The 24,792-nt window shown below is 39.7% G+C and overlaps 2 protein-coding genes and 1 long non-coding RNA gene across 4 annotated transcripts; all 3 read left to right on the top strand.

Annotated features, from left to right (window-relative positions):
• The first annotated feature begins 107 nt into the window (after positions 1-107).
• Positions 108-9,095, top strand: fbxo21 (F-box protein 21). Of its 2 annotated transcripts, none has more exons than XM_012815842.2 (12): positions 108-407; positions 1,191-1,326; positions 1,523-1,632; positions 1,872-1,993; positions 2,117-2,263; positions 2,413-2,549; positions 2,868-3,004; positions 5,230-5,409; positions 5,549-5,681; positions 5,912-6,102; positions 7,317-7,474; positions 8,080-9,095. In XM_012815842.2, the coding sequence occupies exons 1-12, from the start codon at positions 184-186 to the stop codon at positions 8,316-8,318; spliced, it is 1,914 nt and encodes a 637-aa protein (XP_012671296.1). In that variant the 5' UTR covers positions 108-183; the 3' UTR covers positions 8,319-9,095. The 2 variants fall into 2 exon arrangements, with proteins under 2 accessions (XP_012671296.1, XP_031426177.1); XM_031570317.1 differs by having other exon boundaries at positions 1,538-1,632.
• Positions 9,096-11,127: 2,032 nt separating this feature from the next.
• LOC116220997 lies at positions 11,128-11,755 on the top strand. The gene is made up of 4 exons (XR_004163960.1): positions 11,128-11,201; positions 11,355-11,411; positions 11,548-11,607; positions 11,726-11,755. It is a non-coding gene; the product is annotated as an uncharacterized LOC116220997 (long non-coding RNA).
• Positions 11,756-15,540: 3,785 nt separating this feature from the next.
• Positions 15,541-18,503, top strand: tesca (tescalcin a). The gene is made up of 8 exons (XM_012815900.3): positions 15,541-15,717; positions 16,648-16,717; positions 16,988-17,068; positions 17,218-17,357; positions 17,678-17,739; positions 17,839-17,946; positions 18,185-18,232; positions 18,338-18,503. The coding sequence occupies exons 1-8, from the start codon at positions 15,564-15,566 to the stop codon at positions 18,419-18,421; spliced, it is 747 nt and encodes a 248-aa protein (XP_012671354.2). The 5' UTR covers positions 15,541-15,563; the 3' UTR covers positions 18,422-18,503.
• Positions 18,504-24,792: the final 6,289 nt, after the last annotated feature.

Genomic DNA, 24,792 nt, shown 5'->3' on the forward strand with positions numbered 1-24,792 from the left:
ATCTTGCTCTATGAAATTTGGGGACGTTTTGTCCTTACATTAACCACTAACATATTACATTCACTTTAAAACTTAAACAGTTCCTCTGTCATTGCATATTTCCCACGTGCTTCAAATGCTCAGCCCCCTGCGCCACTTCGGGGCGGTTCTTCAACTATGAGGTAATCGTGGTAAACATAAAACATGGCGTCGCCTGTGGCCGGAGAACAAAATCCAGTGTCAAGCGAAGTTATTATCGAGAGAGACAAGAAAAAACTGACAGATTTACCTGCTGAATTGTTAGAATATATTTTGTGCTTCCCCGTCCTCAACCACGTCGACATTTTGAGCGTGTCCTGCACCTGCAAGCGGCTACATGATGTGTGCTATGGCAGGGGGAAGGTTTGGGGGCATCAATTCAAACTCAGGTAAAATGGCACGTCGAACTTCCCAAAACAAGAACCGGAGAATGATATGCATTACGGCTGGAAAACATAGTCCCATAAAGATCTACATTTTGATACAAGCATGACCGTATGCGACACTGTGCTAGCTAGTGAGCTAACTGTCAAAAGCCGCTGCTGACATTCTGCTGATGCACCAAATTCAACAACACGGTCTAGGCTAGCCTCAGCGGGATAGGTAGCAAGCTATCGATAGCTAGTTTAGTAGCGACGCCAGAGAGTAAGATTGCTAGTCAGATACACCTATGTACGTATGTCTAAAGTGGTTGTTATTTGCTGTTTGTCTGATAGTTACCGTTTGTCATTTCTGTTGAAGTGACCTTGAATTTCTTGGATTATGTATAGCTTACATGCTAGCTAGCTAATAAATGGCAAGTTATTAAAGGTGAATTATTCAGATAGCTTCTATTTTCAGCAAGCTGACAGTGATTTGGTGGTTTCATAAGGATCTAGTCTTTTCACCGTATTGATGCAAGAAGAGACTCTGAATGGTCAGTGAGCATGTGCAAATTAAAATATGCTGTCCACCAAAGTTAAAGACTGCAGTGATTTATGTTGTTATAATGAACTGTAGAATAACGTATTCACTTTACTGTCTTGATGGGTTGTATCTGATCTATGTTGAATCTGTATTGTTTCACTTCTCTACTAGTTATACCAGAGCTGAATGTCTGTTAAAGAAACTCATTCACCCCAGTGTGAATAGCACAACATGTTTGACGTTATGCTATTCTGTGTGCTTGTCAGATGGCCAAGGCTGCAGAAGAATTATCGTCAGAATGAATCGTATGACTGGCTGAAGGAATACAGGACAAGATATATCGTTGGTCTACAGATACGGAGAACCGTTGTATCAATATCAAAGCGATTCTTCACAGAAGTTGTAAGAATATCATTACCATATTACCACTGTAAAAACTCGAAAAGATCATAAATCGACAATCAAAAATATGCATTTGGTTGCATTTTTAAGCTTTTGTGATGGGGAACGCGGGTCATGTTATTTAGTTTCTGTAATTGAGAGTAGTTGGGTATATGGGGCGTGATTGTTATAACTAACCCAAAGATCTGTAACTCAGCCTTGCGTTGGTCAGGTTCTGGGGGACAGTTTTGCAGAGATCGAGTCCTTGGGTGCCCCAGAGCACTTCTGTGAAGATGAGCTCCTCTCAATACTTAACTCTGATAAAAGGTTAGTACTGTCTCTAATCTATTTATATCCGATTGATTGTGTTGTTGGTGGTAATTTTGTTTCTGTAGTGGTGGACACTAAAAGTATAAACATCAACATAGAAATGACAAGAAATTGCATCAGAATGTGATTTGTGGTCACCTTGTGGAAAAGGTGATTATTCTGATAATGGTCACTACTTTAGATCTAGTTCTAAAAACTCACTTCTTTCCTCGCCTATTCTCCTTTTTCCACTGTAGGAAGAGCCTGACCTTGAAGTATTATGCAAAGAAAATTCTGTACTTCCTCCGACAGCAGAATATTCTCAGGAGCCTCAAAGTGTTTTTGGAGCAGCCTGCAGAACAGCAATCCGCTCTTGAAGGTACCTTGCCTCATTAGAAAGGATGATGCATGTAGAAATGTGGAAATATCTATGTGTTCAGGATGTTGCTGTTAAAAATGTCTATGCTTTCCCTCAAACTACCTCTTCCTGACTTGTGCTAAGGTGCGGTGTTAGTGGACCAGTATTGCAACCCTTTGGCAGACATCAATCTAGAAAACATTTCGGCCCAGCTGGAAGAGCTCACAGACAAAGTCAGAAAGTGCCTGCGAGTGGCCAATCCCTCCCATCCAAGCCAGAGGGCCGCAGCAGGTAAGACAACAACCTTTCTCAACTCTCTCTCTCTCTCTCTCTCTCCCCCTCTCTCTCTCTCTCTTTCTTTCTTTCTCTCTCTCTGCCATTCTGAGTTGCCAGCTTCCCTGTAGGGTGATCATATGTTCTACTTCCCTTGAATGCCGCAGGTGACTGTTTGGTGGTGGGGGACTTTGAGCTCCAGAGGCAGGTGATCTGTGCGCTCAACACTGTTCTGTATGAGCAGCTGAATTACACAGGCAACGAGTGTGACTTCTACAACCCACTGAATTCATACATCCACCAGGTAAGACGGTGCATCCAGTACAACTGGCCTGCATGTGTGCCAGTTGCACTATTGCCGTCTCAATTTGTGTTGCCTGTGAGAGGATTTCTGCAGATGACTATGTCAGTTTGGGCACAGAAAATATATTTTCTGAGCATACAGTATGTGCACATTGTAGCGTCTCCTGTGTTTTGACTGATGTGCTTTGTTACTACTTGTGGTAATTCTGATTGTTGTTCCGTTTAGGAAGTGTCAAGTGAAGTTACTACTAAAACATGGTGTTTTCCTGTTAATGAGCTTCCACTTCTTTCTCTGTGACGGGATGCCTCTGGCAAACAGGTGCTACTTCGCCGGACTGGTATTCCCATAAGCCTGTCAGTTCTGTACATGACTCTTGCCCGCAAGCTGGGCGTGCTGCTGGAACCTGTCAACTTCCCCAACCACTTTCTCTTGCGATGGTGTCAAAAGCAAAAAAGGTAACCATTTAAAAATCCTCACCCGCAGCAAAGGGCAATTCACCCATCAGCAGAGCAGGAGTTTTGGGCCTAGTGTATAGTGTTCGGTCGATTGTACAGAGAAACAAGTCACTTTATTACACAAATGAACAATTTGAGGGAGAGGGAATTTAAAATAAAAATGGAGCAAATGCATGGACAATAAAATAAACACAATTCAGCATTCTAAAAGAAGTCGCCTCTAAGATATATATATTCAATTCAATTCAATTTTATTTATATAGCGCCAGAACAATAACATTGTCTCAAGGCGCTTTACAGAGCCCAGAGCCTGGACCCCCTTAGAGCAAGCACAATGGCAACAGGGGCAAGGAAAAACTCCCTGTTAATCAGGAAGGAACCTTAAGTAGAACCACGGCACATAAGGGGGGACCCATCTGCTTGAGGTCGGCCGGGAGGAGATAGGAAGGGGGGATGGGGGAGGGTTGTGTGGCAGAAGGGGAAGTGAAGCAACACGTGTTGTACACAGCATGCATTTGGTAGATGGGCATAATATATACACAAACATCATATGATATTTACATCATACACATATAAATATATATATATATATATATATAACCTAAAACATCAGAGAAGTGTCTTTATAGATCTCATATTTATCCATACAGAGTGTCTTTATAGTTCTCATATTTATCCATTAAGAGAAGTGTCGTTATAGAGCTCATATTTAACCATAAAGAGGAGTGTTATAGATCTGTCGTACGAACACGGTGATGTTGATCTAGAGTTGCTGTTGTGTATACACAGCAACCATACTTACTGCCCCTGTAAGCCACCACATACTGAGTGACTGCCTCTGTGTGTATATGGGACAAACACCAGCCACTCACCGTTTGTGTTTCATGATGAGGCCCACGGAGTACTGCACGTCCCTGTGTTCGGTGGCGCTGCGCAGCTTGGCTTCTGGCAGCACTGGGTGCTTCTTGTGCTGGATATGCTCCAGTGTGTGTTGCAGCAAGTAGCCCACTGCTCCATGTTGGGACAGGTCCAGGGCCTGGATGTGCTGGAGGATGTCTAAGACCTGATGGAGGGAGGGAGAGAGAGAGGGACAGAGAGAGGGAGAGGGAGGGAGAGGGAGGGAGGGAGAGAGGGAGGGAGGGAGAGAGGGAGGGAGAGAGGGAGGGAGAGAGAGAGGGAGAGAGGGAGAGAGGGAGGGAGGGAGGGAGGGAGGGAGAGGGAGAGAGAGAAACAGAAAGTAAGATGAGTGGGTATTTGGGCAAGAAGAGTCAAATTTGATTTAAAACTTAGATTTAAGTGGAAGAGGGAACGATTACAACAATAACGGATGGAATTCTGCACAGTCATAATGTCAATGTTTACTTGGAGAAAAATGTTACATGAATCGATCGAACCTTCTCTGGCCAGATTCCAAGATGCAAATACAGCCTGGCTTGTAGTAGTAAATACTCAACATTGTCTGGGTTGATGGTGAGGTAAAGGTCCATCATAATGTGTGAGGCCGGAACAGGAGGCAAGATCACACTGCAATTTGAACAGAGAGGGGAAGGGTTAAGCCCCTGCAACATTGGCCTGTGTAACTACAAGAAAGACTATTGTTTACAAGTCAGGAAGAGGTTTGTGCTGTACAAAAGAAACCTCAGAAACCACAGAGACATCCGTGTTGTCAGTTAGCCTTTCATTTATATTACATAATATTCAATTAATGGAAGTGGACTTCTTGAAATGACTGAGTTGATGTGTTTCAGTAGCTCCACCATTTAGCGTAGTTTTATTGGTTATTAATTAACTTTTGATGAAGGACAGTATTGAGTAAGTAAGTAAGTAAGTACAGCTAAACTGGGAAAGTTAAAACTGTGAGACAGTATTGCTAAACTGTCGATGTGAGATAAAAGTGAGCTCTCCAGCTCCAGAAATCAAGGGACATTTATAGCTGTCATGTTTGAAATTATAAAGGAAGACTGATATGCTACTGTGTCCTGGAAATGGATATTTTTTGCTTTGGTTTGCAGGAGATGATGGTTTAAGTACACTAATGGCCCTGCATTTAGCATATCTTAAATGTATGGAATTAAAGATTGGGACTTGTTACACAGGCTGAAGTACACCCGTAGTGGATAACAACAAGTATAAACCAAAGAAAGCCATTAAGCCCTGCATACACTGTACATGCACTCAAATAAATAGGGTTGTAAATGTACATGATATGATCTTCCATTTTACAGGAGTGGGGACATCTATGATTATGTCTACATTGACACTTTTGGGAAGGGCAAGCAACTCACCGCAAAAGAGTGTGAGTACCTCATTGGACACCAGGTGACCGCTGATTACTACAGTGCCATAAGTACCTCCAAAGTATTACTGAGGATGGTGGGGAACCTGCTGAACATTGGGAAGAGAGGGTGAGTGCTCATTCATTATTGTACCGTTTTTGTACGTCATCTGCCTTTTACTTTGAGTAAACCAAACAATGACCAACTCTACAATATCATTATTTCAACTGTGTGGTTGGTTGTTTGTTTGTTTGTTTGTTAATTACAGAGAGGGGAATGAAAAGTCCTACCAGCTCCTGAGAGACTCTCTGGACCTTTACCTCACCATCAACCCAGACAATGTCCAGTATTTACTACTACAAGCCAGGCTGTATTTCCATCTTGGAATCTGGCCAGAGAAGGTTCGATCTATTCATGTAACCCATTTCAACATTTTTCTCTAAGTAAACATTGACATTATGACTGTGCAGAATTCCATCCTTTATTGTTGTAATCGTTCCCATAATCAAATGTCACTTGCTCAAATACCCACTCCTCTTACTATCTCTCTCTCTCTCTCTCCATCTCTCTCTCTCTCTCTCTCTCTCTCCCTCTCTCCCTCTCTCTCTCCCTCCCTCCCTCCCTCCATCAGGTCTTAGACATCCTCCAGCACATCCAGGCCCTGGATCCGTCCCAACATGGAGCAGTGGGCTACTTGGTGCAACACACACTGGAGCATATCCAGCACAAGAAGCACCCAGTGCTGCCAGAAGCCAAGCTGCGCAGCGCCACCGAACACAGGGACGTGCAGTACTCCGTGGGCCTCATCATGAAACACAAACGGTGAGTGGCTGGTGTTTGTCCCATATACACACAGAGGCAGTCACTCAGTATGTGGTGGCTTACAGGGGCAGTAAGTATGGTTGCTGTGTATACACAACAGCAACTCTAGATCAACATCACCGTGTTCGTACGACAGATCTATAAAGACACTCCTCTTTATGGATAAATATGAGATCTATAAAGACACTATTTATGGATAAATATGAGATCTATAAAGACACTCCTCTTAATGGATAAATATGAGATCTATAAAGACACTCCTCTTAATGGATAAATATGAGATCTATAAAGACACTCCTCTTAATAGATAAATATGAGATCTATAAAGACACTTTTTATGGATAAATATGAGATCTATAAAGACACTCCTTGTGTCTGATTAGCGCAAGCTGCAGCTGAAGGGTCTGGAGTACACTGCTGGGTTACCAACTGCAACTGCTACAAAGAGATGTTTCAGGTTCTATCATACTCATACATTGACCTGAATGGCTATACTTACTGATAATAGTAATATCGTTTCTGTACTGTAGCTAGACTTCGATACCTTTTAACACAGGGATTGATTGTTTGTGTTTTTGAGGCAGCCTGACCAACTTCTTATTTGTATTGTCCATGCATTTGCTCTATTGTTATTGTGTGTGTGTGTGTGTGTGTGTGTGTGTGTGTGTGTGTGTGTGTGTGTGTGTGTGTGTGTGTGTGTGTGTGTGTGTGTGTGTGTGTGTGTGTGTGTGTGTGTGTGTGTGTGTGTGTGTGTGTGTGTGTGTGTGTGTGTGTGTGTGTCTCTCTCTCTCTCTCTCTCTCTCTCTCTCTCTCTCTCTCTCTCTCTCTCTCTCTCTCTCTCTCTCTCTCTCTCTCTCTCTCTCTCTCTCTCTCTCTCTCTCTCTCTCTCTATATATATATATATATATATATATATATATATATATATATATATATATATATATATATATATATATATATATATATTCAAATGTGTTCCCCTATACTGTTCATTTGTGTAATAAAGTGACTTGTTTCTCTGTACACTCGACTGAACACTATACACTAGGCCCAAAACTCCTGCTCAGCTGAAATCTTTGAGTTTGGCAAACTGTGGTCATAGTATCTGATCATAACAAAATATAATTTTACTTTACTCTCTGGTCTTGTCCTGTAGCGCTTCACTATTTAAGCAATTTCGTTACAATTTGCAATTTTATTCATGCTGTATGTAGCTCGGGATACAACTGTGTCATCTATGGATGGGACCCCAGATGCACCATGAGCCAGGAGTGGATCACTACCATGAGGGTCCATCAGCTGTCCAATGGGGCCAACCAACCCTTCTACAATGTCCTAGTGCAGGACGGCACGTGTCGCTACGCCGCACAAGGTCAGCTTCCAGTCACCTTTACGTCCAGTGTTCACCTGTTAGTCTCCACATACTATCTGCCAGTGAGACTGAGAACTGACTAGTCAAAGCCTTACCCAGCCTATCTCAAGACTGCTGTAGCACCAGATTTGTTACTGCTGATGTCCCAATGCCTCTTTATAAATATTGCTTACTTTAAGCTTGAACTAAAAACTTTATAAACGTCCTTTGGTTGTTCCTAAGTTGAGCCTCACCGGCCCCTTAACACTGGAACAACTGTCCATGCAATTTTGCCACCATAGTGACCGCACTTAAATAGAACATCCCAACATGTTTGATTACATTCATGTGTATTTTAGTGCACTGGTTTACTTCTCATTTGGTTATTGATATTGACATTTTGTTTATTGTTCGGAATTTTACCTAATTTTATGCTGAATCTTTTATTATATATTTTATACCCGTCTCAACTAAACAAGGAGAAAGTGATGTTACACCTGAAATTGTCATCAACATGCCTGTATTTCTATGACCTTCTGGAAAACGCTTCGGTTTCTCACAGCATATGTGTAGAAATGAAAATACGACCCATATCTGGTAATATCTGTTTTTGTTTCCTTCTGTAGAAAACCTAGAGCCTCACTCTGCCCCTCTGGAAATCGCACATCCCGAGGTGGGGCGCTACTTCTCGGAGTTCTCCGACACCCACTATGTTGCCAACGAGGAGCTGCAGGCCCGCTATCCTGAGGACATGGCTGAGACTCTGGGGACTGTCGGGGAGCTCTACCACAGACTGACCCCCGTTTTGGGGAATGAGGGCCTCCTGCCCACGGTCCGGCACAATGCCGGCGCCACTGCCCCGTGATTTTGCACTTTTCCAGCCCAGTCACCTTTAGAATGCTTTACTCACCACCAGGCTCAAAAGCTCCAAAGAAATTTGTCAGAGCCAACGCCGACTTCACAGACCCACCACCCTACTCCAGTAAACAAGTCATTCCCTGCTTTGTATCTTGACCACCCCCACACCACACAAACAAGTGTTATGAAAGCCATTGCCTCTCTCTCTCTCTCTCTCTCTTTCTCTCTTTCTCTCTCTGACCATAATGTTAATGCACTGATGATGGAGAAAAAAGACTTGCCCTTTCAAGAAAAGGATTTTTTGTAATGTATATTTACATGTATGTACAGGATTTAAGGGCTCAGGAAAGTGAATTTACCTGGTCACTGTTGAGATGATTCTACATGATGGAATAAATGAGCACGAGCGCTTGGGATAAATAAATGTTATGTTCTATTTATGTTGTAGTAGTAGTAGTATCACTAGTAGGATCACATGGGATCAGAGTTGGATATGCACTTTCTTTGACATGCATTCAAAGAAAGGTATGCAACAACACACACTGCAAATCACCAAGGAAATGTGTGCTAAACAATAGTTAAACTATTTTAACTAATGATTTGAAACAATATTTAAAGTACTGGCCACAATGTGACTCTCCTATAAAAAAGAAAGACAACAGAAAACAAAACAAAAGATTTTCACCTAGAGCAGAAGGTAGTGACTTCATTACAGTTTGTCCTACAGACCACTGAATTCTGTTTACATGGACTATTGTCTGAATAAAAAATATTTTCAAGAAAAGAAATATATCTTAATTCATTTTAGTTTGTATTGATTGCGGTACACATGATTCCCCCCCATTCTGCAGACTTTGTGTATTCATTAGTATAAGTGTAGTCTTGAGAAAGGACATGATATTTAACATTTTCTTATTCAAAGTTGCATTACAAGAATGGCCTTTATCAATACACTAGAACATTTGTCTCTACCTTTTAGATTTTTTTCAGAACTCAGATGTACATACCAAAATGTATGACCATCACCGTACGAACGGATGTTGTGTTAGTTGAGACGTAGTTATCAGCTATGGTCGCTCTTGATGGAAAATCTTCATTCAACGTCATAATGCTGCCTGTGATATCATGGAATCTTTATGTAAACCTGACAACTTAATTATACAACGTCTAATGGACCATTCACACTGCTATATTTTTTCGTGCAGACACGGTATAAATTCGTATCCATTATATTACTGTTCAGGTTAATACGCCTAACGTTTTTTAACAATGCTGAGAAGAAGCTTCTCTGAGCCAATCGGTCTCGATCGACTTCGCTTTTTAGCCGTAAATTCTGACCACTTTTCAAGTAATAGTGGGCAGAAGTTGACGTTCGAAAATGACTTCAACTTCCTTCGGCGAGGTCAGGCCTCATTGGAAAATGAAGGTATGGAGGCATTCGACTGTCCCTAACTAACTAATTAATTAATACATAATTAATTTTACAGAATATGGTGTTTCTTTAAAATGAAGACCATACAGGACATTTATACCCTCTGACTTTATTTTATGATTAAGGGTTTGGAACTACAACTGTGGTGTCAAACAGGTAATGTGAACCTTTTAATCTTGAATCATCTTAATGTTTAGTATAATCATATTTTTAATTTCAAATTATGTGTAAAAGGAAAACGCCATTATTTACTGACCTGAGTATAATTTCATCAATGCAGGTCTCTGGAATATGAGGGAGACAATCATGATGGTAGGAAATAAAAGGAGGCTCATTTCACATGTACTACTAGTGAGACATCCCTCTGAACTATCAGATTATAGTAATTCTTCTCATAATGACTGTGTACAGAGATGACGTCAGAGAAGATGGAGGCTCTGTATGCTGCAGAAGAGGAAGAAATCTGGAACTTTCCAGACTTGTGAGTTTGCCTCCTTTCTCAATAATGCATTTAGAATAATGTATGTGTGGGCTAAGTCTGAGTTATTAACTATTGTGAATTGTGTGTATGTAGCAATCTGCAGGCAAAAGGGTACATACTGAATCTGCTGCATGCTAGGAAGCGGCTAAAGAAGATGAATGCCAATCTCCAGCAGACTCTTTGTGCAAGTGAGGACTCCAACGCTGACTTAGAAATTGAGAATGCATCCCTGAAAAAACAGACCAAAAGGTGAACATTTCTCTCTATTAATGTTTCCTCTGAAAAAAGCTTTGTAAATGATGCTATGACATTGTCCAGAATGTATTCTTATGATGCAATTTTTCTGACCATTTCTACAAAACAGAATATTACAGCATAATTCATATTTAAAGTAGATGTCAGCAAACAAATACTTTAAATAAAGAGATGGTTTGTATAGTTGCAGTTTGTTTAACTGTATTGATGTTGTGTAGCATGAAAAAGTTCATGGAAAGTACTGCCAGAGTGTTGGAGGAAATGAATGAGATGCAGGGGACACTAGCTGAGAACAAGATGGCCAACAACAACCTCAAAAGCCAGAACAATAAGCTTGTAAGTTCTCTCCTGTAATATGCCATGTGATGTGCCAATATTCCTTGAATACTGTACCTCATTGTAACCCTATCTGTTGGAATGTCCTATAAAAACTGTCTACATGTCTGTCTACTGTCTTACTGTCTAACATGTCTACACAGCAAAGGGAACTCAAGGCCCTGAATAACCAAACTATAACCATGACCAATGAGGTAAACTCAATGACAATGTACTGTATATTATAACACAAATGCTGCAGATATTGCTGAATAATTAAATTCTCGTTAATTCAATTCTGTGCTGAACCCCAATATATTGTGTGGTAGATGTATGACATTTTGCACAAGAGGGAAATGGACAAGAAAAAAATCACGAATCTAAATCAACTCATCAAGGCTCTGCAGGTATTTCTAAATAAGATGCTGACTTATGGGAAGTGTAGTCAAGCAATCAAGTGACTACATTTGTCTGTTGCTGATACATTTATATATCATATTGAGGGATAAAGTTTTTGGTCTTTTCGCTCACCTCTTGTGGATTTTTTTTTTCTTCTCAAGCAACAAGTGGAATTGGCGATGATGCAGCTTGACAACAAGGATGAGACTATTTACAAGGTGGGTTTTAGGTCTAAATATGAAAAATTTAAATGTAAAAAATTACAATACAATAACTATATATTCATAATTTAAAGTATAAAACCATCCATGAGAAAAATTATGTTTTCTTATTTTTTTGCATTTCAAACCTTAGAATGATCTTGTTATTCAACAACAAAACACCTCTCTAGAAGAGCTGACTGCCGTTTTACAGGTACTTGCAATCTAGTTTTCTTCACATTTAATTTGTTAACTGAATATTAACTATCACACTTAGTCCTTGAGCCTGAGCAGTATCTTATTTCTTTACTTCCTTGATTTCCATTTGTCAGGACTTGAGAGAAAAAACTAAAGACCTGGAGAGTCAACTGGAATTAGCTCTGGTGTATGTATTTGAATCATCATCATCTTATTCAATTTTTCTAAATGTATTTGTATATAAGCAACTAATATATGCGTTTTCTAATTTGCCAGTGTTAAAAAGGGAAGTGTCCTGAACCCTGATGGGACTTTCATCTTAGCCGCAGAGAGCTGCTGCATGTCTCTAGCAAAAGAACTGGGATTGACAACTGGATTTCTGGTAAATTCTCAGGGTCCTGTTTCTTAAAACTTCCTTAGCTTTGCAATGGTTTACCAAGGACACAAGTGATATGTAATTGGTGTGAGTTACCAAGTTGAGAGGAATAAGACTCTAACCTTTGTCACTTTTAAAAAGAAAAAAAATGAAAGAAAGAAATCTCCCTCTGTTCCTACAGTTTACCATTTGAGAAACCTGTAGTCAGACAAGGCAGGCTTTTCACTACACAGTTTATATTATTCTTTTTTTTTTCACCAGAGGGTCAATAATAACTTTGAGGTAGATGGATGTGTAGACCTTGAGGTCATGGAGAAATCACAGACCATAACTAAAGACCTACAGCAGGCAGTGAACACAGCAGTCAGCTATGAGATTGACAAAGTGGAGCTCAGCTGTAGGAATGTAGAAACAGGTACTGATCATGAGGAGTTGCATGAGGTCATCAAACTTGATCATGTGAAAGAGGACATCAGGCTCCAGGATAGTAAGGAAATCGTCAGACTTGAGGAGGTAGAAAAGGTGGTCAGCCGTAATGACATCAGGGAGGTCATGAGGTCTGAGTCAGTGTCTAAGGAGGTGGTGGAGGTCATCAGATCTGACAATATCCAAGAGATCACCAAACTCGAGAAGTCGGTGGAGGTCATCAGACCTGACAATGTCCAAGAGATCACCAAACTCAAAATGGTGGAGGTCATCAGACCTGACAATGTCCAAGAGATCACCAAACTCAAAATGGTGGAGGTCATCAGACCTGACAATGTCCAAGAAATCACCAAACTCGAGGAGGTGGTGGAGGTCATCAGACCTGACCATGTCCAAGAGATCACCAAACTCAAGCATGAGGAGACTGAGACACTCTTCAGACCTAACAGTCCTCATGTAGAGTTGGAAGCTCGGGTGGTAGAGCAGGCACGCCTCAATGGGCTGGAGGAGGAGCTTGCACCTGATGTGAACAGGTAGGCAGTGAGCAGAAGGGCAGAAGTCATTTTTAGTAGAAAGTCATTATCTGATTGTAGTGATATTTAGGCCAACTATAAGAGCACCCATTTCCTTGGAAAAAATTCTGATCATTAACATGTGGTTTGAGAGGAAAGGGTCAAGTTAGGGTCTCTGCACTAATATTAAACTGTTTCATGATGGTCTGCATGTCTTCCTCTTTTATCTCAATCCCACATTCTTTCTCTGTAGTGGCCACTGGCTGAATGGCTCCTTCAAGACCTTCAAGCAAGGAGCTATGGTTGCTGGTGCTGTTGGATTAGGTGTGCTGATTCTTTGGAAAATAAAGAATTAACTCCTATAAAACTGAGGTTATGCTTGTAGGCCCCAAGCAATTGAGAATGACACTATCTAGCCATCTACCCACACTTAATGGAATCTCATTAACATCCGACACTAGCATCAAAAACCTTGGTGTAATTATCAACCAAGACGTGAGAAGTGTTTTATTTTAGAAGTTATCCAGCTAACTGAGTAATCCTGCTTGGGGCAATACCCTCACCTGGACCTTATTTCTGGAAGACAGGTGTCTGACTGATGGACATTGTATATAAAACCAAAGCTGACATTTCTTGCCATTTCCCATGAATAGTGGGGTATTATTATTATTTTTTGACATTTTTATGCTATAAATAATTACTGCACTTTTTCCAATAAACTCAATTGAGTGGCATTTTTGGCTGGCATGTGACTTTTGTTTAATTGCATTTTGTTTTATTTTCGTATCACATTTCATTGTACTAGTAGTTGTAAGTATCCCCAAATTTCTTTATTTGTTCCAGAATATCCCCCTACCCCCTCCCTCATCCTTGTTCACAAGAATCAAGAAACTGTTTACCAACTTTATTTGGCAAAATAAACGTCCCAGATTACGTCTATCTTTACTTTATCTACCATATGATCGAGGAGGCCTTAAATGCCCAAATATCCAATGGTATTACTGGGCAGCTCAATTGCGGTCGATCATGTTTTACTTCTCTTCCGGAAATCCCCCTGCTTGGATTGATTTGGAATCCTGCTCTGTTAAACCGAGTTTACCATTGCACCTGTACTTGTACTCAGCAGGCCGTAAATATCTGAAGAAAAATACAGACAACCCTATTATATTGAATATGATTGATGTTTGGTTCGACACTTGCAAATATTTGAATATAAATTTGTCCCATTCACGCTTCAGTCCTATTTGGGGTAATGCCAACTTTGAACCAGGGCTAAAGGATAGAGGATTTAAACTATGGGCTGAAAAGGGGTTAGGGAAAGTACAAGACATGTACAGGGAGGAGGATGAAGTGTTTATGTCTTTTGCGGAAATATCTACCAAATATGACATTCCAAATAATAACTTTTTCAGATATCTTCAGCTTAGGAGTTTTATATCTTCATCTCAAAACCATTCATTAGATATACCGACCATTTCTGCATTAGAAGTAGCAGTCACTAGACACTGTTATGGCAAAGGTTTAATTTCAACTCTGTATGACTTGTTTGTGTCTGGATCTATTGAATCATCAGAATCAAAACTGAGATTATGGAATGAAGATATAGAGGAGGAAATATCTTTAGAAGACTGGAGAGAGGCTTGTAAAGAGGCACAGAGGCAGTCAGTCAGCAGCAACCTAAAACTCCTACAGTATAAATGGCTGATGCGTACATATATAACTCCTGTGAAATTGCATAAGTTTAATGATAATATTCCTGATACCTGTATTAAGTGTGATTAGGCAAGGGGGACACTGTTTCACTGTATATGGGAATGTGGGAAAGTGAAAACCTTCTGGCAAGATGTTGTTAATATGATTGATCAAATTTTATCAAAGAAATTACCATTGAATCCCAAGCTTTTTATTCTTGGTTTATATCCTACCATACCACTTCTACAAAGCAAAGAGTTCAGATTCATAGATATGTGTATATTACAAGCTAAACGTATAATTGCTCTTAATTGGAAAAGTGTTGATGGCCCAAGAATTGGTATGTGGGTTAAAGAAATGGCCTCAAACATGTCAATGGAAAAGATAACGTATATTGTTAGACGTAAACAAAATGTTTTTGATAATACCTGGGGACCTTTTAGGTACTTCTTAAGGCATAATACTAATGTTGGTAACTTGCTCCAGCAAGAACAGGCTCTGGGGGAGTAGGACAACTATCTGATTATGTACATTGACTAGTAGGAAAAACAACAACAAAAAACACCCATTATTCAGTGTGTAAAGTATGCTTTTATGTTTCTTTTTATTATCTGTTTTTAATTTAACTATTATTTAGTTACTCTATTATTATGGGTGGGGGAACAGGGTGAAAATGTTTGCTGTGTATTGTTCTGTTGTTATTCAATTTGATATGACTTGCAAACTGAAAAACAATAAATACATTGTTTAAAAAAAAAAAATTGTAAGTAGCTAGATTTCTCTTCTTTCAAGTAATTGGTAGCCTGCAACGCTGTGCTTTCAAAGCAGCTTCCCCATGTTTTTTATTATGAGGTTACATTCTGAGCACATGCGCAACTTTCATTTAATGGCATGCAGCCTACGTAACTTCATGTGATGTGTAAAGGTATAGTCTTATCAGCACAGCACTAAATAGATCCAGTGTTTATGATGACAACACGAACCTGTTGCGGGCGACAATTCAACGCCCCACAGTATTCTTCTTGGTCATTGGAGGCAAACAGCCACCGTAACAACATGGGAGCCGTTCAATCTGGACCTACTGAGCACGAGTTTCAAGATATTGCAGACAGGACTGGTTGTGAGTGCAACAAATTTTTCACATCTCTCTAGCCTACGTTAAACCACAGTGACAAAATAAGCGGTATTGTTTAAGGAACAAACACCCTAATAAGGTAGTCCAAACTTCTCAAAATATGCCAATACGTTCCGTTCCTCCCTAATAATCCTGTGCCAGTTATATCAGCCACACTGAATTCAGCAAATGTAAGTAAACACAGTGGAAGTATAGTGTCGCATAATGAGGAACACAGTGGTGAGCATTTGTCTTTTAGTTTTAGATACCGACTGCTAACTTGTGCCGTCCTTAAATCCCCGTCCTCGCTGTCTGATGTTCAGTTTAGGCTTTTTTCAGGCAAAACCATAATAGCAGAGGGGGAATTTAATATAACTTATAATTTACAATATTTCTGGATTGTACTAATCTTAAACTGGGGGTGCTTTAGTTTTCAATTTGCGTAGCCTATACTTTGACCTGTGTAGATCCTGGTATAAAGACGAATATGTTGATGATCTTCCTTGTCATCAATATCTGAATTTTTGTCGACCCAATCTTCTTTTGTCATGGTTTGTTTAAATACTCTCAGTGAAGAAATCAGTTAAATGGCATACAAACGCTTAGATTCAGTTAGGAAACCGTTTTTACAGAAGGCTGTAGCCTACTTAAGTTCTAAAGTCCCTTACTGCCATAATCGCTGCTAAGTCACCAGATAAGGTCACTGAGAACAATAGGAGTCATTATCGTTATCAGAGTGGTTAATTATTAACGTGGTTCATTTTCAGCATTTTTGCAAAAACAGATAACTGCTTGAGAATGCACAGATTTTATAGCATGGCCTTGCCAACCCATCCAGGAGGAAATGCTGTTGAATAAACATAGAATGAATATTCCATGGTAGCCATAATAATATTATAATAATATTTATAATATGTTGCTTTTGTGTAAGTACAGTCAGTCTGGAACAGATCAGAAACTTGCACAAGAGGTTCAAGTGGCTGAACAACCATCAAGAAACTTTGAGGTACCAATACATGATAATAAACATATTTTGTGCAATGAAGCATTTTTCTAAAAGTAAATTAAATGATTATGGAATAATTAAATTATTATTATTATGAAATGGACCTATGCAGATTTAGTGAATTATTGGCAATTATACATGCAGGGTGAAATAGCAAGGGATAACCTTTGAAATGTAGGATAACACATTGCAAAATGACTTCAAGGGTTATTAAAATATTTGTATGATTGAAGTTTACATTTTAAAAACTGTAGCCCTTATATTTTACAGGCGGGAGGACTTTGAGAAGGTGTTAAATCTTTCACTGAACCCAATACGGGCCAAAATCATCCAAGCCTTTTTTGACAAAAGGTATGTATGTAATAACAAACAAGGATACAGGTTCAGTATTTGAGACTGGTAAATTGGTAATTGTCAAAAGTACAGGTGAACGCTGAATGTTCTTTGAAAGAGACAAGAATCATACCTGACCTAACAGCACCTGATCTGTCTCTGTCCAGAAACTTTGGAATGAACGAGGTGGGTTTAGTTGAGGAGATTGGCTTTGAAGAGTTCCTGACAGTGATGTCTTACTTCAAACCCCCAAACAAGAAGCTCACAGAGGACGAGACAGAAGCCCTGAGGACGAAAAAGCTTCGCTGTGAGAATACAGTACTAACCCTGATGGCAGTATACCATCCTCATGTCATACAGAAATCCAGCAGTTTTTTCTGTTTTCCATAATTTGCCAGCCACAACACCATTTCACCTCAGAACACACCCCTCGATATCAGATTTTTTGTCTTAAACAACACAAAAAAATATGTTTTCCTTTAGCAGCCAAAAACAAGACACAAACAGGAAGCCTATATCCTGCTTTGTCCAAGAACCTCCCTTTGGAATACAAGATGTGCTAGCATGATAGGGTCAATGGTGTGCCACTAACCAGAAAACACTTATTTAAACGTTTTCTCCCTCCAGTTCTATTCAACATGCACGATACTGACAATGATGGGACCATAACACTTGAGGAGTACAGACACGTGAGTCAATTAGTGAGATCTGCCTCCCTGTCATAATCGGATTCATCTCTCAACGCCTCTGGTCCTTAATGGTGTGTTGAACTGTGTGTCTCTCTGCAGCTGGTTGAAAAGCTTCTGTCCACTTGTGAAACCCTTGAACAAGACACTGCCCAAGACATCGCTGATGCTGCCATGTTGGAGGTGGCAAGAACTACAGTTGTGCACATGGTACTGCCCGCACTGCCACCCTTTAATTTTCATTACTCAGATGGTGTTGAACTAGATGTCCACTAATAAAAGATGGCAATGTTATTTGGGTCTGGTTGCATAGAGAGGACTATTTGAAGACATGTGTTATTTCAGGATGTCATCATGTTTCAAATATAGTGGTAGTGCCGTTAATATGGGATGCTATCACAGCCTCTCGTGAGTAACTGTGACAGTCTATCTGTTTTTCCATTTTCAGGAGCCGCATGAAGTCTATGAGGGAGTCACATTTGAACAATTTCAGCAGGTGTGTTAAGCATGTTTATTTTTCTGTAACATTTATGATCACGTGATTCTATGGGATATATCCATATGAATACAACTGGTTTTGATCTTTAAATCTTTTTTACAGATTCTAAAAGGGATAGAGCTTGAGACAAAGATGAACGTTCGCTTCCTGCAGGTGAACACAACCACAATGCACTGTGGGAAATGAGTCCTCTCCTTCTGTGTCTGATTGCAGCAGCTCCAAAGTTCTCCCAAGTGAAACCCTAAATTTAGCCTCCATGCCCCCCCCCCCCCCCTCCCGCTCTCGTTGTGCCAGCATTCAGAATTATGTAAACACCTCGGCCCAACTGCCTTAAGATGTTCACATGACCTTTTGCTTGAGAAGGGTTTTCATAGAGCGAGAATGGCATTTGAAAACTTTGTCTTTTTTACTGCATTGAAGAAATACCATGAAACTAAATGTAAGTATCTCATTGTTGAGATGCACTTTTTTTCATTCCACATACTGTATGGGTAAATAAAATTATTATTTTAAAAACCTCCGAATGTTTGGAGTATGGTTAAGTACAGTCTTTAAAGATTGCCAGTTATACAGCCTACATGTTACTATTGCAACGGAAATAGTTTCAAACATGCATGCATATTTGATCCAGATAAACTACATGACTCATAGTACTGTATCTAGCTCCGGCCATGGGTCAATATTATCTACCTTGGTCTAATGAGCTTTCAAGTCATACCAGGCGTAGAGGCAGGAAAACAAACCAACCATATTTCTAAGACAGAACTTTGTGTGTTTTAACAACTGCTTGGAAACAGGATGAAAGACTACAATTTATTATTAACATTGGTTTCAGAGTTGAGGTGAGTACATTCTAAAGAAGGGCTCTAAATGTGAAAAAGAGGACTGGATATATTGTGAAGTGGTTGGTGGTGTTTCTTGTGGTGACTCACCTGGTTCTCTTTCATTTTTATTGTCTTCAAAGATGCACTCTCATTGTGCATGTATTTCCAGTCTCCTGGTAAATAAGTTGAATAATAGAGTAAAACGCTTGAATGTTTTATGCTCTCTTTTGCTGTTCATTTAAAGTAAACATAGATTACCAACATGCTTGTAAGTATGTCCTTGAATCTACGTATTTCTAGTCGGTGGAAAAGACAAAAGATTAAACATATGGAGGAAACTAGAATTTAAATGACATGTCATATAGACAACACACAAACAGTTACAGACTGACAAATGAAGACAAAGTTAAGGTTAAGGTATTTAGCAAATGCTTTTGTCCAAAGCGACAACATTATACACAACAAAAGTATCGATTTAAAATACTAATTTAAAACAATCAAACAATGAATAACAACAACAATAATAATAATAATTCCACATATCAAAACTATTAGTACATTTTAAAAGTATGCCTCAAACTAAATAAATCATTAAACATAATCATAAAAGTTATACGAAACATTAATGCCCAAGGTTTTGACTGTTGAGAAAAGAATATCAGATCCAACCAATGGGTGATTTTCTTCATTCCCCTGTATATACAGTATATGCCTCTCAGTTTCAGGGCCTTTTCTGAAGGGTTACTTCATGGAAAAGGTTGCATTGACTTAATTTTGACAACCAATTAAAAGAAAAAAAATTGAACATTGCAAGAAAAGATACCAACAGGAACTAAGAAAAGGTTGTAGCAGGCATTAAAATAATGAGTGATGTGCCTGCTGATTCTGATTCCTCTCCCAGAATAGATTTTGTATTTGGGGTGTTCTTTCTTGCACATGTGTGAAACGTCAGACCAAGGGCACATACTTTGTTTACCCATTTGACATGCAGATGTCCATTATTTGTATCCCCATCCATTACATTTGGAGCCATTTGAGCAGCACAAATATGCTCTAACAAATGCTGTTAGACAAACATCTGACCTGTCAGCTAAGGAGGGCTTACTAAAGACATGTGATAAGAGCCAGCTGTCTCCAACATTTTTGAACAATCCTTTAACATAAATTAGCTTTTGTCAAAGAAAACACAAGGCATCTCACTGTATGAACTAATTTCATCATTTTACATGTTCTGAGGATAGTAAACACTATCCTAAGGTGGGTTATGCAGTCCAGACTGCAGACAAACCTTGATCATGCCTGACAAATGTGACCTTTCACTGTGAAATGGCGCCCCTCACTGTTATGTTTTCTGTAATGCATCTGTGCTGCACTTCACTGCATTATAATGTCTCTGCTTTACCCACAGGTTGTCTTAGAGATGGATGAGAAGAATTTGGCAAAAATGTTGCGCGTTTCTCCTCAGAGGCTTTTACTATCTGCTTGGGATGTGGAGGCATGTGCTTCACTGCCCTGACTGGCAATAGACTAGATAGACAGTGTTTAAAAATGAAAGCTTGCCAAGGTTCACAATAACACACAGCAGAGGTAAACTGACTGGACATGGAAAATATGATCAGAATCTCAACAGGCTGCTTACTGCAGCATTTCTCCTCTAGCTAAACTCACTCTAGGAATATTAAATTGTGTCTTGTTTTTTGTTCTTTTCTAATATAGAGGAAATACATTTAGGAAAACTGTAGCAAAAGTTGCAACTTGTAAGCGAATGGGTTCACAGACGTGGTTAAACTCATTATATGGTTAGCTGGCTAGCTAAACATGTTAACACCAAACCTCCAATTTCTCATATTGGTGACTGGCGGAGGAAACATGGAAACATTTCTGAAAATAGTTATATATATTCTTTTAACTTTTGCTAGTTTTCCTCAATGTATTTCCCGCCGCAAAACAGCTCTAACTTAGTCGTAACTTAGCTGTCTCTCATTATGTCAACTATCACCAATGGAAGCGGCCATAGTTGTCCAGTAAAAAGGGACTCAATCACTATTGGTAATTGAAATTCTATTTTCCATGTCGATGGCACAGACACTACAGTGAGTAACATCAACTTTGTGCTAAAATATAGCTCAAAAAGGGAAACATTTCAAGACAATGGTGACTGTGTGCGTCTGAGACCCTGTTTACAACTTTTTGGAAGGTTTTACCTGTCCTCGACTGTCCTCATCCCCAATGCAGAGGCCCCTCTATAAATATTTAACAGTTTTATGAACTGCACGTAGGCCCTCTCTGCCTGACCTTACTTGACACTCGTCTCTGCAGGTAGGCCTTCTCTGCCTGACCTCATTTGACACTCGTTTCACCAAAGTTGCTCCATGTTCACCACACCAGTGTATCACAACCATTACATTTTCTTACAATAATATATACATTTAGTGTCTACTTATTTTCCGGACAAGGTTCTTAAGTTGTTTTTATGTGTATAAATATAAGTCATTAATACTGTTTACAACTCTTTACATTCATGGACACATTCCGGCCATCACTAGCCACAGTCTACAGGGCTTCTGCAGATGGAGTGTGAGTGGTGGTGGGGTTGCGTGGATAGAAGATGAGAGCAACAAACACTGGCAGCTTTACGGAAGAAGCGGGTTACGTTTAGCAACATCAGACTATATCGTATAAGCGGTATTGTCTCATACTATATCACGTTTGAAAAATATATCAGTGTACCTTATATACTGATATTATTGCCCAGCCCTACCTCTTCTCCAAGATCAGAGTTCAGTCAAGGATTGAGTCCAAGTCCAGGTCATCGGTGCTCAGTCTGAATCGAGTTTCAAGTTGAGTCGAGTTTCACCTGGAATTCCTCACTAGGGATCCTCTTAGTGCTCTCTGATGGTAGACTAAAAGAAGCCAAAAAACCTAATGCTACTTTCATGGCTCTGTTCTGAACAACAGTTTTGCCCATAAAGAATGCATTCTGTTCATGTCTTGTGGGTCAATTTGGGATAGAATTATGACTATGGCCTCCCTAATATTCGACGATGTGGAAATTCCACCGACTAAGGTTGATCTCTGTCTCTGAGTCACAACCTTTCTTATGGCCTATTTAGTGTAAGAGATCTGTCTCACATGTAGTTGTTTCATTGGGAGATTCAAATGGGCGTAATTCTTCCACTAAAGCAAGTGGTGAATGAGTCCTTGCAGTGCATCATCTTTGAGATGTAAATCATGTGCTATTGTTTCTGGGAAGTTGTGTCAGTGGGCAGTGGGGATATTCTTTTCCACATATTTGCTCTGAACGTTCTGTTAGATACGACGAGCAAAGTCAGAATTCACCTTTTCAAAGACGTGTGAGAGATCCTGTAGTTGACATTCCACTATTGTTTCCACAATGTCCACAGCAAAAAAATCAACGTGAACCAAGCCTGCCTCCTCTCTGAAAGGATCCAACTCAGATAGCACTTCGATCACCTTTTTTCTTGGCCATGCTCTGCAATTCAGAACTTCACACTTTCATAAGAACCATCAAGGTTAGGTTATGTTGCATCTTGTGGAGACCACTGGAGACCCTGTTGTGAAGATGACCTGCAAGTGTTGGCACACTCATTCAGCTGGATCGTCTCATTGTCAACAACAGACACCCCTGATTGCCTTCCTGCTGCAATTTTGTGCTATTGCACTTTTGAGTCATTAGACATGGTACATCTGGAGGATAATCTTATTTGACGATGATAGCATCCTCTTCTAAAGAGTGTTGGAATGGCTGTGAACTTGCCATATCTTTTTTGTTTTTCTCTAGAGTTCTTCGAAAGTCTTGACCTCATTGTGAACCTTGCGGAACATGTCAATGGCAGAGAAATAAATGCTCTCCTCATTGAATTCAGGCATTAAAGCAAAACTTTCAAGAATGGTGACAACTATATCTAATACAATATCTAACAAATCACAATGATGCTTTTGTCTAGTCGAGAGTGAGGTGTTATACTGGCAGTTTATGTCCTTTGCAACTGAATTGTGTTCAGCTCTGAGCTTTAATAGGGAAGTCCATGGGAAGCTGCAAGTCAGTTACTTTCAAAGGGCTGGTGGTGGAGGAAGAACCAGGTGGAAGGTTTTGTTTCAAGGTCTTTGAAGAGGCCACTATTATCTTCGCAACAACTGCATGGATGAGTTTAGGTATTGTTTCAGCATGCTCCTTGTTGAGACTGCAGCTCTCAATGAGATTATAGACACAAATCACCACCTGCACAGTCATGGCTCTTGCCCCTGAATAACAATATGCTTGCACTCAGAATACAACACCATGTCTGATCTCATAGCAGTCACAACAATATACTGTAAAAGAACATGAAGTTGTCTTCCTACATCAGCCAGCAATCTCTAATCCTGCGCTTTGCCCCATTTGCCAGTACTGTTTGGACGTGCCTGGTGCCCACTTTTCTGCCCCTCTCGCTGAAAAGAAATTCTACTGTCCCGGCAATGAGTTAAGCTCAACTCATATATTCTCAAACATTTATTCTCCATTCACCCAGACAGAATATGTCTAAATGAGCCAAATACCGGTACACAGCTTGCAGCTTCCATCTTCACCCACTGACTGAGGTTCAGCAGTGTTGGGAGAACATCATAAGTGGCTCCGACAATTAACTTAATGCGATTAGCTTCCACAGCGTAAAGTTCTCTCCAGCTCATTCACATTGTCTCAACATAATTCCAGTTCATCCATTACACTTGCTTTGTTTGAGAACCCTTTTCTTTTATTTTCCTCTTCTTGCTTGAGACCAAAGCATTTACCTTGGCTAATAGTCAACGGGTACATGGAGAAGTTGCTCTAAGCGTCGTCATGTCATCCATATAACCTGGGCTGGTTGATAGACTGTATTCGTGACATAACCTAAAGGATTATCATGAAATTATATAAAATAAGGTTATGGATCAGATTCTGTTTTTTTTTTTTTTTTCTAAAGTAAATCTATCCCATTTGGTTGAGATAACAAATCAACCCTATATTACAGCCTTACAATTAAAAGTCAGTTCAGAATAGACAGATAGTGAAAATCTTCACCATGACCGCAACTGGATATTAAGTGGCCTCTAGATGTCGCTGTTGATCATCAGCCCCTACATTTCAAAGCCCCAGTAAGGGAGCATGGTAGCCAACCTTCAAGTGGCTTACAGTTTCAGGTGTAAAAAAAAAAGTAAAAACACTGCTGCAACCTACATTAAAACTATTTTATTTCCCTACTTTGTACAAAGTAAAAACCACAATCACCTAGCCTACACATCAAAGACAGCAATTTCTAAGAACTGAGTCAGAGAATTAATTTACATTTTCATAAACCTTTAACGGCTTTAATCCATTCAGCAGGTACCATCACACCGGTGTTTAGAAGGTTGTAGAATGAACGTTCTAGATAAAGGATATCTGGGTCCATGGAATATAACTTCAAATCTTACATAGTTGATGAGCACATTCTTTTTTTTAAGAATGTTCAAAACGACCCTGCTGGAGGGATAAGCATTGATGGGGTTTTGTAGTATGTTGGATTGTTTAAATATAATTTAAATATAGTTCTTGATTCCGTTTTTTCCCATGACAATATGATCTAAACTGCTAGAGCAACTGTGCAAGTCTTGCCTTCTAAGCTGTGAAACCCCTAACTGTGAGAAGACTGTATGGAATACAACCTTACCCCGTCCTTTTCATCTGATTTTACATAGCAATCAATGCAT

This window comes from Clupea harengus, chromosome 7, assembly GCF_900700415.2.
Source record: "Clupea harengus chromosome 7, Ch_v2.0.2, whole genome shotgun sequence".
In the NCBI taxonomy this organism is placed as follows: domain Eukaryota; kingdom Metazoa; phylum Chordata; class Actinopteri; order Clupeiformes; family Clupeidae; genus Clupea; species Clupea harengus.

Coding starts and splice junctions, on each gene's coding strand:
- fbxo21 (XM_012815842.2), top strand. CDS start 184: ATGGCGTCGCCTGTGGCCGGAGAACAAAATCCAGTGTCAAGCGAAGTT. Junction 2,264..2,412: donor AAGCCAGAGGGCCGCAGCAG/GTAAGACAACAA, acceptor TGAATGCCGCAG/GTGACTGTTTGGTGGTGGGG. Junction 5,682..5,911: donor TTGGAATCTGGCCAGAGAAG/GTTCGATCTATT, acceptor TCCCTCCATCAG/GTCTTAGACATCCTCCAGCA.
- tesca (XM_012815900.3), top strand. CDS start 15,564: ATGATGACAACACGAACCTGTTGCGGGCGACAATTCAACGCCCCACAG. Junction 16,718..16,987: donor AACCATCAAGAAACTTTGAG/GTACCAATACAT, acceptor TATATTTTACAG/GCGGGAGGACTTTGAGAAGG. Junction 17,947..18,184: donor GAACTACAGTTGTGCACATG/GTACTGCCCGCA, acceptor TTCCATTTTCAG/GAGCCGCATGAAGTCTATGA.